This window comes from Chiloscyllium plagiosum, chromosome 12, assembly GCF_004010195.1.
Source record: "Chiloscyllium plagiosum isolate BGI_BamShark_2017 chromosome 12, ASM401019v2, whole genome shotgun sequence".
Lineage (NCBI taxonomy): Eukaryota > Metazoa > Chordata > Chondrichthyes > Orectolobiformes > Hemiscylliidae > Chiloscyllium > Chiloscyllium plagiosum.
The window spans coordinates 47,455,848-47,467,860 of record NC_057721.1 but is presented as its reverse complement, the minus strand read 5'-3'; the positions used below and the strand labels follow the sequence as shown (position 1 = coordinate 47,467,860).

Sequence of the window (12,013 nt, the reverse complement as noted above, 5' to 3'; positions counted from 1 at the left end):
GGTTAGCTCAGTTGATTGGACAGAGTGATCCCAACAGTATGGTTTCAATTCCTGCACCAACTGATGTTACCATGAAGGATTCTCCTTCTCCACCTCTCCCCTCCTGAGGCTCAGTGACTGTCAGATTGTACCACCACCAGTTATAACCCTTTCTAATGAGAGACTAACCCCTTTAACATGTGAGTACAAAAGATCCCCAGCTTTCTTTTGGGAAACAAAGTTAGATAAACTGGAAAGCGATTCGATTGAATATTGCGGTTTTACACAGTAGTTTCTTCTGATGGACAGCATGTACATGTTTTTGGAAAGGCAAGGACTGATTAGGGAAATCATATCTCACAAACTTGATTGAGTATTTTGAAGAAGTAACAAAGAGGATTAATGAGGGCAGAGCGGTAGATGTGATCTATATGGACTTCAGTAAGGTGTTCGACAAGGTTCCCCATGGGAGACTGATTAGCAAGGTTAGATCTCATGGAATACAGGGAGAACTCGCCATTTGTATACAGAACTGGGTCAAAGGTAGAAAACAGAGGGTAGTGGTGGAGGGTTGTTTTTCAGACTGGAGGCCTGTGACCAGTGGAGTGCCACAAGGATCGGTGCTGGGTCCACTATTTTTCATCATTTATATAAATGATTTGGATGTGAGCATAGGAGGTATAGTTAGTAAGTTTGCAGATGACACCAAAATTGGAGGTGTAGTGGACAGTGAAGAGGGTTACCTCAGATTACAATAGGATCTTGATCAGATGAGCTAATGGGGCTGAGAAGTGGCAGATGGAGTTTAATTTAGATAAATGTGAGGTGCTGTATTTTGGGAAAATAAATCTTAGCAGGACTTATACACTTAATGGTAAGGTCCTAGGGAGTGTTGCTGAACAAAGGGACCTTGGAGTGCAGGTTCATAGCTCCTTGAAAGTGGAGTCGCAAGTAGATAGGATAGTGAAGAAGGCGTTTGGTATGCTTTCCTTAATTGGTCAGAGCATTGATCAGAACAAGAGTTGGGAGGTCATGTTGCAGCTGTACAGGACATTGATTAGGCCACTGTTGGAATATTGCGTGCAATTCTGGTCTCCTTCCTATTGGAAAGTTGTTGTGAAACTTGAAAGGGTTCAGAAAAGATTTACAAGGATGTTGCCAGGGTTGGAGGATTTGAGCTATGGGGATAGGTTGAATAGGCTGGGGCTGTTTCCCTGCAGCGTCGGAGGCTGAGGGGTGACCTTATAGAGGTTTATAAAATAATGAGGGGCATGGATAGGATAAACAGACAAAGTCTTTTCCCTGGGGTGGAGAAGTCCAGAACTAGAGGACATAGGTTTAGGGTGAGAGGGGAAAGATATAAAAGGGACCCAAGGGGCAACATTGTCACCCAGAGGATGGTACGTGTATGGAATGAGCTGCCAGAGGAAGTGGTGGAGGCTAGTACAATTGCAACATTTAAAAGGCATCTGGATAGGTATATGAATAGGAAGAGTTTGGAGGGATATGGGCAAGGTGCGGGCAGGTGGGACAAATTGGGTTGGGATATCTGGTCGGCATGGACATGTTGGACCGAAGGGTCTGTTTCCGTGCTGTACATCTTTATGACTCTATGACTCAAGTGAATTTATATATGATAGACCAGGTAAATCTTGCATTATCATTTTTGTATTGTATTAGGAATCTGGAAGCACAACATCACTTAAATTCTTTGAAAACTTAGACCTTATTTAGCACTCAAAGCAGTAAACTCAAACCACGATCGGTATTTAGAGAATGCATTGATTTTTAAAGACATTATTTCGTGGAATACTGGCATCAATGTAAAACACAGCATTTGTTGCCCATCCATCAAGATTTGCCATCTTGAACCATTACAGTCCATCTGGTGTAGGTACACACACAGTGCTATTACAAAGAAATTTCCAGGATTTTGAACAAACAAGGAACAAAATACAGTGCTAAGTCAGGACAGTTGGTGACTTGAAGGGAACTTGCAGGTGGTTGGGCTCCCATACATCTGCTGCCCTTGGGTTTTTAGGTGGTAGAGGTTGCTGATTTGGGAGGTGTTATTGAAGGCGGCTTGGCAAGTTTACTCAGCTTTTTATATACATTATGGATCTGCAAGCGATATATGTAAAGTGGGACAGGAAATTGTGTATGTCACTTAATGAAGCGCAGCAAAATCTTGTCTTACCCAAACTGACAGTAGAGTAGGAAAGAGGATATGACCCAATGGTGCTGATTCGACCAAAGGTAACTGAAAGAAATAAAACAAACAAGTTAACAGACTTTGTGTCTAGCAATAATTAAACTGACAAATATCCAGACCATGTGACATCAGATGTTCCTGAGCCAAAGTCCATAATTTTCTGACCATTTACACATCGTACACATGCCCAAAATTATACTGTGCAAGGAGCCTTACTGGGAGGACAATGTAAGAAATGATCCTTTTACAGCCAATTTTTATAGCCCATGGAGTGAATGGCCTGACCTTTAGCACAATGAGAGAGTGGGAGAGATGGGCTGCAGCTGTGAGTAAGGAAACCAGAAAAAAGGCCTCTCAAACACTCTGAACAATGTGGTAGGTTTCACTTTCACAGTCTGCTTGACCAACAGCCTGGGAGGTCAGTCAGTCAAGACATTGGCTTACAGACCTAAAGAATGAGAGATTAGGGTAATTGGGGGAGTGGCAGACCGAACTCCAGGAAAATAGGAGCTAGATCTTGGCAGCATGTTCTTCCAAGTTCAAAGGAACTTACTTTAGCACCTTCACATCTTTTAAACATCTGTTTTCCAAAATCCAGTTGCATGTGGTTAAAAACAGAACGATTATTAAAACGACAGCACTCCCACCATCACATTTAATAGAGCAACCTGCTTCCCACAACTTGAATTGGGAGTGAGCTGGTACTAGGTGGATTGCTTGCATTTTTATCCTATGACATTAACCGAAATCGCTTGTTCTAGAGAATTATTGTTCAACAGACTACGAGGTAATTTCACCTGACCTAGTTCTAGAGCAAATCAGACATAATTCCTCCAAGTATTTTAGGGTGTCTGCAGTTTTTACCGTCAGACTTTAACCTGCAACATAGATGTCAAATATCTGAGTCATCTCCATAAAGGAACTCTGATCTAAACTGGCAAGTAAATGCACAAAAACCTACAAATAAGCAGATGTCAGGCTCAACACTGGTTCTCAAACATTGCAAAAAACTTCGCTTCGCAAAAATGTTTATCAAAATAAAACTACCTTTCAATCCCACCACACCACAGAATGCTGCTGGAATTCTTATAGACCCTCCTCCATCGGTCCCAATCGCCAACGGGCAAAGACCTTTAAGGAAAATGTTACTACAGGTTAAACCCACCGTTAAAAATTATAGTCTAAAATTTAACAGAACACCATTAATAAATAATTTAGTTATTTACACAGTCTTTTCCTTCTAGATAATCTATTTTAATTCAGGATTTTCAGACAAGGACTTCTGATAGTTCAGCAATTACACAGGCAAGTAGCTAAGCTACAGTGTCACAAAGTTGGTTCCTTTTTTCTAAAAGCTGTTCCTTTTCTCAAGGATACTGTCTCCTTGGTTTTTTTCAGAGGAGTCGTAAATGCTCCCGGTGCCAATTAGACTGATTTGGTACAGAGATTAAAGGATATTGAGGGGCCTTTTTGGTTATATGTAATCAGATGAGATTTCAGGCCAAAGAAGTCAAGTTTTAGAAGTGACCTGTATAATGAAAAGGGGAGTGGTCAGCTCTCTAGCTGAGCAGTTCAGTCCAGAAGTAGTTGGGAGCTCAACAGAGAGCAATGTGAAAATGCTCTCTTTCCCCCTGCTCTTCTAACTTCACACTGTAAGCATTTGTTGCATTTATACTGTTTTTCAAGAGGGTTATTGATGGGACAGTTGTGTATATTTGGAACAGCATAATTAAATCTAGTTTGGATAGACTGAGTTCTGTAGGGGTTCTTTATTCTGTCCTCATGTTTCATTGTGTAATTTTGTGAATAAATCTTTGTCTGTTTTAAAACCTGGTAGTCAACCTAGCTAGCTCACTCCAGGTAATTTTCACTGTACACTTACTGAACCAAATTGCAAACTTATGATCTGGGCTGCCTGCTTAAGAATGTTTTGAGTGGTCTGGCCTAGTCCATAACAACAGACTAGACAAATCTCAGGTTTGGGATTCTGGATTAGTGGTGCTGGAAGAGCACAGCAATTCAGGCAGCATCCGAGGACAGGCAAGGTCAGGGAAGAGAGGGTGGAGTGGATAGGTGGAAAAGGAGCTGGGCAGGTCGGACAAGTCCGAACAGGTCGAGTTACTTCCAAATCTCAGGTTTGTCCTGTACATGGTGAACTAGTTTATCTGGATGGTGATGGAATGCTCCAAATAATTTTAAGACTTGTTAATTATAAAGGTGAAAGTTCAGCCAAGGTCGCTGCTCTTAATTGCCATTAGGTAATGCATTCTGGAATATCAGGTCAGTGCAGAACTGGGTTGGTTACACTCCTACAACCTCTGACAAGTGTTGTCACTTGCTAAGTATTGGACAGCACCCAGCATAAATAGTTGCAAAGACATCAGGAAGACAGAGGAGGAACAATAAAAGTACACATTTGGCTTTCAAGCAATTCTTCACTGCAACCAAACTGAACTGGAGGGATGACAGTACCTTTACATGTATCAGCATGTATTTTGCCGTTTTCTAAAAACATTAATCGTCTGGAAACTATGAAATACTACACATCTTTATTCTGGTTCCTTCTCAACTGTACTAGCTATAGATAACTGAACAATCCACAAATTTTCCAGGAGCTCCATGTGTTCTGGATAACCAGGGTACCTGAATTTGTGGCAGTCACCATGAAGTAAGGCCACTTCCCACTGATGAAGAAAGTTGCATTGAAAGATTAAGAGATCCAGGGATGAAATGATCAACTTTCTTAATGCAGAATGGACTGAACTATAGTTCAATGAATTTCCCAATGTGGAACTGCAAATTATGTCAACAAGCTGCCCAAACAGCAAATCACATGAAAAGAAAATTCTTTCAGCATTCTCCCAGAATTCCAACTCGGAAATGGAAAGCATCAAAATCAAATCACATTTACAAAGTGAAATCATTGGAACACACACATGGGATAACGGAAAAAGTTGAAATATCATGAATGATTTTTTAACATATAATTTTTTTAAAAAATTAGTCATTAATCATAGTGGAGTCATTTAACAGCATTCCGCAAAAATAAAATGATGCTCTGTGCCAAATCAGGTGCTGAACAGTAGTTGTCACCCAGATCAACATCAAAGACTCAGTTGCACTTCATTGGACAAAGCATAACTTTTGTTTGGGGGAATGTTCTAACGGTGATTCAAGATCTGAAAGAGCAGGTTCTAACCAGATTAGCTAATTTCATTAATTGCTGATACTTGTTGGGTTGAGGGGGTTGTGACTCTCACGTGACAACTGCAGGATTTCTACTTCATTATATATCTGTAGTAAATCCTGAAGTTAGTCTCAGTGCCAAAGGGAGAATGCCAGCAGCTTGCAGTCAAAAAGTCCATAGAACTTCCAGGCCATTATATTTACTTAGCTTCCTTTAAATGCAGATGTAATTAGCTCATTACCTCTACAACTAGCTCTGTGAGCCCTTCCTTCAATATAAACAGATGTTACTACCAGAAAACGTAATTATTTCTACATTCTTCAATAAGTGGTTTTCAAAAAACAAGATTCATTTTACAACCTGACACCAGACAGTTAGAGGAACAGGTAAAGTCACCATAGTCCCAGTAGACAATGAGGCTGCTCTCTCATTAGAGAGAGATGACTGATGGTGGTTTGACCTGAGGATCACCACACATCAGGAAGGGCAAAAGTCGAGAAGGCAGGAGCTACATGGCATCTCAGCTAGTATAGGAATTGAACCCATGCTGTTGATGTCATTCTCAACTGCAAAATGGCCATCCAGCCAATGGAGCTAATCTACCCTCTGCCAGACAGTGCCATATTCTTGAAAGATTTAAATTCTTACCAGATGCTACAGCTGCCCCTGAACCACTGGAGCTCCCTCCAGTAAAACAGCGAAGATTGTAAGGATTTCTGGGAACGCCATGGAATCTGTAATGACAGGAGAGTTTGCCATAAAATGCTTCCCAGTTGCAAACCACTTTAATGTGCAATTCCATTTTCTCACAAATACACTCTTTGCTAGGTTTCATGCTGTTATCTTCCAATACAGATCTTCCTAATTCTATAAATCTGCTGATTTGGAATGTACTAAAAGCAGAAAGTGCTGGGGAAACTCAGCAGCTCTGGCTGAAGCTATGGATAAGAGAAACACAGTTAATACCGCAAGTCCAATATGACTGCCAAATTTTATCAATACTTCATGTTTTCATTTTAGGCTTCAAACATTACAGGTTGTGCTCTTATCGTCATGCTGATATAGATCTCATTGCAGTACTAGTTCTTGTCCCTGTTTTATTCTGTCATGTCCATATACCCATATGACAAAAAGGAAATATTCAAATGTTTATCCACTTTCCACTTAAACACTGCTGTGGATTGAGAATCTACTCCTGCTTTGATTTTCTAACTGACTGATTTGAATATTCAGATATATCAAGGGCTGGAAAGGCACTGAAAGCACCAAGGAGTCAGTCATACTGGAACAAGCCGCTAGAAATGCCTTCATAGGTCTCAGCAAATTGATCTGCAGGGACCCACTTGGACAGTTTGCCTAACACTTAAACTGGTTATTTACATATTTACTGAGGGTTTCTCCTAGAAACCAGGGAGGAGCACATCTCTGCAAATCAAAAGGCATATTAAAACATGTCACTTGTTCCCAACCTTACCACACTCAAACAGCTAACCTCTTATCAACTTCCGGAGGGGCTTATTCCTACGAGTGAAGGGAATGTGGGAGGGGTGAACAGAAGGGGGGAGGGGGAAAGAGAGAAGGGGACTTTTTCAGTGTATTGCAGGAGAGGGGAACAGGAACAAAATTAAATCTTGGAAACACTTGCACTTGTTTAACAATAGACTTCAGATGCAAAGCTGCTATTTGAAATGGCCTATCAAGCCATTTTAGTCATATCCGACTGGTAAAAGACTCAATAAAGGAATGAAATCTGATGAACCATTGGATGGTGACCTAGGCAATGGAAATGATAAATTCAGCCCTGTTGACCTGCAAATTCCTCCTAACTAACCATTTGGGAAGATAAGCACGTTGTGTCACACAAGCACCAGGCAATGAGACAAGAGAGGGTGTAACCAATGCCTCTTGACATTCAAATGGCATTACCATTACTGAATCCCCCATTATCAACATCTTTGGGGTTATCATTAATCAGAAATTCAACTTGACTAGCCATATACACATTGTGGCTACAAGGACAAGTCAGAGGCTAAGAATCCTGCAGCAAGTAACTCACTGCCCGACTCCCTAAAGCTTGTCTACTGTCTACAAGGCACAAGTGAGGAATGTGATAGAATACTCCCCACTTGCCTGGATGGGTTCAGCTCCAACAATATTCAAGAAGTTTGACACTATCCAGGACAAAGCAGCCGGTTTGATTGGCACCACATCCACCTGCTCTACCACAGTAGCAACAGTATGTACCATCTACAAGATGCACTGCAGAAATTCATCATGGTTTCTTAGGCAAGACCTTCCAAACCCATGACTTCTGCTATCTGGAAGAAAAAGTGCAGCAGATACATGGGAGCACCAGCACCTGCAAGTCCCCTCACAGTCACACACCTTTCCAATTTGGAAATACAATTGCCATTCATTCAGTGTCACTGGATCAAAATCAGTGAGCTCCCTCCATAACACTATCATGATAGCACCCATCCCAAAGCAGCAGTTCAAGAAGATAGCCCATCACTACCTTCTGAAGGTCAGCAGGGGACGGACAATAGATGCAAGCCTAGCTGGTGACACTCACATCTCGTCTGCAGAGGGATACAGCTAGATTATGTGACTGGGCAAAAACATGGTGAGAAGAATATCACTTGAGAAAATGGGAGGTTATGCAACATGACAGGAAAATAAGAGGAGCTGAATAGTATGTAAATGGGTAAAGATTGCAAAAAAAAAAGCTATAGCGAAGATGGATTTGGGGACCTTGTGTATGAATCACAAAAAGCTACCATCCAAGTTCAGTAGGTAATAGGAAGATAAATAGAATGTTGGCCTTTATTTCAAAAGGAATGGAATATACAACTACTACACAAGGCACTAGTCAGACCTCAGTTAGAATACAGTGAACATCTTAGTTCCTTTATCTCAGGAAAGGCATACCGACATTAGAGGCAGTCCAGAAAAGGTTGACTGGGCTGATCCCAGGTATGAGGGATTTTCTGATGAGGAGAGGTGAAGTAGATTGGGCCTGTACTCACTGGAGTTTAGAAGAATGAGAGGAGAGCTTACTGAAAAATACAAGATTCTTAAGAGGCTTGACAAGGTAGATGTGGAGAGATTGTTTCCCATTGTGAAACAGTCTTGGATCAGAGGGCACATCTCAGAGTAAGGAGTTGCCCAGTTAAGACAGAGAAGAAAAGGATTATTTTCTCTCAGAGGATGGTGAATCTATGGAATTCTTTAGTGCAGAGGGCTGTCAAGGTTGAATCATTAAGTTATCAAGGCTCAGATTAACAGATTTTTAAACAGCAAGGGAATCAAGGGTTATGGGGATAAGGCAGGAAAGTGGAGTTGAAGATTAGCCATGATCTCATTGAAAGGAGGAACAGACGTGTTGGGCTGAAAAGCCAACTTCAGCCCTAAGTCTTACGGAATTATGGCCTAACTGAAGACGAAACACACGTAGCCAAGTTTTCAGTCACAACAAAGGACTTCAGCAAAATTACACTGCACCTCGAGCTCTCCATACTGACCCTGCTGATTGATTAATGCAAATAAGTTCCTGCTGACAGGATAGACAGGGGTGTAATTTAAAATGCAATCAGTAACTTATAGCACAATTTCACTGCCGACAAAAAGATTGGCCATCTTATCTACAGATCTTCATTCAAGTTACTTACAAACAAAACTCAAATAATCCACAAAACTTGAAAATGTTATAGCGAGTTTTGAAAAGATTTGTAGCTCACGTTGAGGTTTGGATGTAGGTTTTGGATGAACCTTCGTCTGGAAGGTTCACTTCCAAACGTTCCATCACCCTACTAGGTAACATCTTCAGTGGGCCTCAGGCGAAGCACTGCTCAAAATTCCTGCTTTCTATCTTCGGGTTTCTTTGGGTTGGTGTTGTCATTTCCTGTGGTGAAGTCACTTCCTGTTTCTTTTCTCAGGGGTTGGTAGATGGGGTCTAACTCAATGTGTTTGTTATAGATCTATCAATAAACACATCGAGTTAGACCCCATCTACCACCCCGAGAAAAGGAAGTGACTTCACCACAGGAAATGACATCACCAACCCAAAGAAACTCAAAGATATAAACAGAAAGCAGGAATTTTGAGCAGTGCTTCGCCTGAGGCCCACTGAAGATGTTACCTAGTAGGGTGATGAAACGTCTGGAATTGAAAATGTTATTTTCTATCAAAAAAGTAAAAAAGTCACCATGCTCGAGTCATTGGTACAAGGCAGTTTTTTTTTTACTGTAGTCACTTTATAATATGCTCAAAAGTGTGTGTCAGTAATGTGAAAAAAATTGTATTATACTTTTTGGTAAAATACAGCAGCCATGATTTCAGCTGCCCTGGCCTAAACCACTGGAATTGCCCCCCTAATCTTCTGAAGTTCTTTTTCATCTTTTAAAATATACTCCTTTGATGAAGCTTTTGATCATCTGCCCTGGCCTGCCTTCTTGTAATGTGCACTGAGACACTTTATCACGTTCTATATATGTGAGTGATTAGTGTTTTTGTTGATTCTGGACATTATAGCATATGGCCCATAGGAAACAAAATTATAAAATAATCTGCCTTTTCCATATGGAGTTAAAACAAATAAAGATAGAAGTTAAGGATATCATTGCTTCACCTGTTGACGTTGCAGCCAGTAACACCTAACCCAAGCTCATGCATGTTGGATACACCAATAATAATTGCTCCAGACTCCCGTAACTTTCTTGTGATTGTAGCATCCTCAGTTTCTCGCTCTTCACCAAGATAAAGAGTTCCTACTCGATGATGAAATGGAACCTATGTAGACATAAATAATGTGAGCAAAGAACTTTCTTTAGCAAAAAGAGCTCCTCTTGTTATTCAGCTATAGCAAATACATTAAGACTGTAATTGCACTGGAGCTTTGAATATAAGAGTCAACAGGTAACAACGAGCATCTGAAATCTCCTTTAAATTTCAACAGCAAAATGATCTATAGCAATTCCCAAATGGCTCCAATGTACAGTACAAAAAAGTGAAACACTTGGATGGTTATTTGTACTGTATCTGGAATCAAATCCAGATCTCCAACCACGAACATGTATGGTTTATTCACTAATGTTGATTTGGCTTCAACAAAATGAACTTCCAAAGAAATGACCCACTGCACAATAATCAAGTTTGTTTAATAACTAAATTCATTAAACATGACAAAGTCATAAAGATGTACAGCATGGAAACAGACCCTTCGGTCCAACTCGTCCATGCTGACCAGGTATCCCAACCCAATCTAGTCCCACCTGCCAGCACCTGGCCCATATCCCTCCAAACTCTCCCTATTCATATACCCATTCAGATGCCTTTTAAAATTTCACTCATTCACTAGTTACATGTCCTTATATAGATCAGTTAGTTCACAAGCAATAAAGCTTCAGGACAGTATTGCAGTCTGCCAAGTATGACACAAATCCTCCAGACTCAGAAACATCGCTTGTCTGCAAATATTCTGAGCAAACCCAAGAACACAGATTCACCACTTGATTTTTCAGGCATTGCAACAAATCAAGAAGACAATGATCTTTGGACTCAGGGTAGAAAAAATGGAGGGTGATGGAGAAGCAGCAGGGGTTGGGAAGAGCATGGTATTTAACCAAATTATTACAAATTATATATAGCATGGTAAAATGCCGCACAAGTTTACAAGGCCACTTGATTTCTCTTACTATGCAGTCTCTGACTTGCATTACAGTGTAGCACTTCTGTAAAGAGCAATTTTATCAATTATTGAAAGGCAAAACCCTACATTGTCGTGCTTTTTGCCAGCCAAGTATCTTCTCAAATATGATAAAAGACACTAATCTTCACATTCTCCTACAATAAAAAAAAATCACAATTTTGAAATTAAAAATGGAAAAAAAAACTAACATTCCTGGAGGTATCATGACAATGATGATCTCTGAAGTAACAAAAGTAAGCCCTCTGGTAGCTGGGAGTGTCATGTCAAAACCATTAATGGCAATATGTCTTTAAGAAAACAACATAACCTAACATTACAGCTTTTAGATTTTATTTTAATTGACCTGAAGTTTTGCAATAACATGTGAAGTTCGTGCTGTTCCACCATCTCTCAAGGCCAATCTCAGTGACCTCAATACCTCTATAATAAAGCAGCCTCTTAACCTCTGGTTGCAAATTGAACCTAGAACAGTCCTTCCGCCCCTAAATCCTCTTAAACACCAGGAATGAGTTCTCTTGTGAGATGTTTCATTCACTTCAAACAAGACCCTGAAATGCCATTAAACAAAAAATTGACTTCTAAATATCTCATCCTTTGGAAATAATTTTCCATATCATAACCTCAACATGGAATAAATATGTTCTTGTAGTTTTGCTTTTCTCCCTTCATGCACATCCAAATGCCTGTTAATTTCCTACAAAAATCTAAAAGTGTCAGCAACACAAGAACTGTTAAAGTTTAAGGAGAAGTCCCGCCATAATCATTTTAAAGCAACTACAAATGAGCAATTACTGTAATATTGAAAGCACCTCTCTCAGTCTGAGAGCAAATGGAAATGAAATACTAAATTTGCCACTAGACAAAGAACACACTGCTAAAATATAAAACGCAGACCTAAACTAAAAAAAAAATAGTTTTTCAATATATA

At 40.2% G+C, this 12,013-nt stretch overlaps 1 protein-coding gene across 1 annotated transcript in view; it reads right to left on the bottom strand.

The window, feature by feature from the left end:
* Positions 1–12,013, bottom strand: part of LOC122555216 (fatty acid amide hydrolase-like) — a 48,692-nt gene that overhangs the window by 14,930 nt on the left and 21,749 nt on the right. Inside the window, exons 8-11 of the mRNA XM_043700980.1 lie at positions 10,006–10,166; positions 6,027–6,112; positions 3,239–3,322; positions 2,177–2,239 (exon numbers count right to left, since the gene is read on the bottom strand). Coding sequence (XP_043556915.1) covers positions 2,177–2,239; positions 3,239–3,322; positions 6,027–6,112; positions 10,006–10,166 — 394 coding nt within the window. The remainder of the gene's footprint in view (positions 1–2,176; positions 2,240–3,238; positions 3,323–6,026; positions 6,113–10,005; positions 10,167–12,013) is intronic.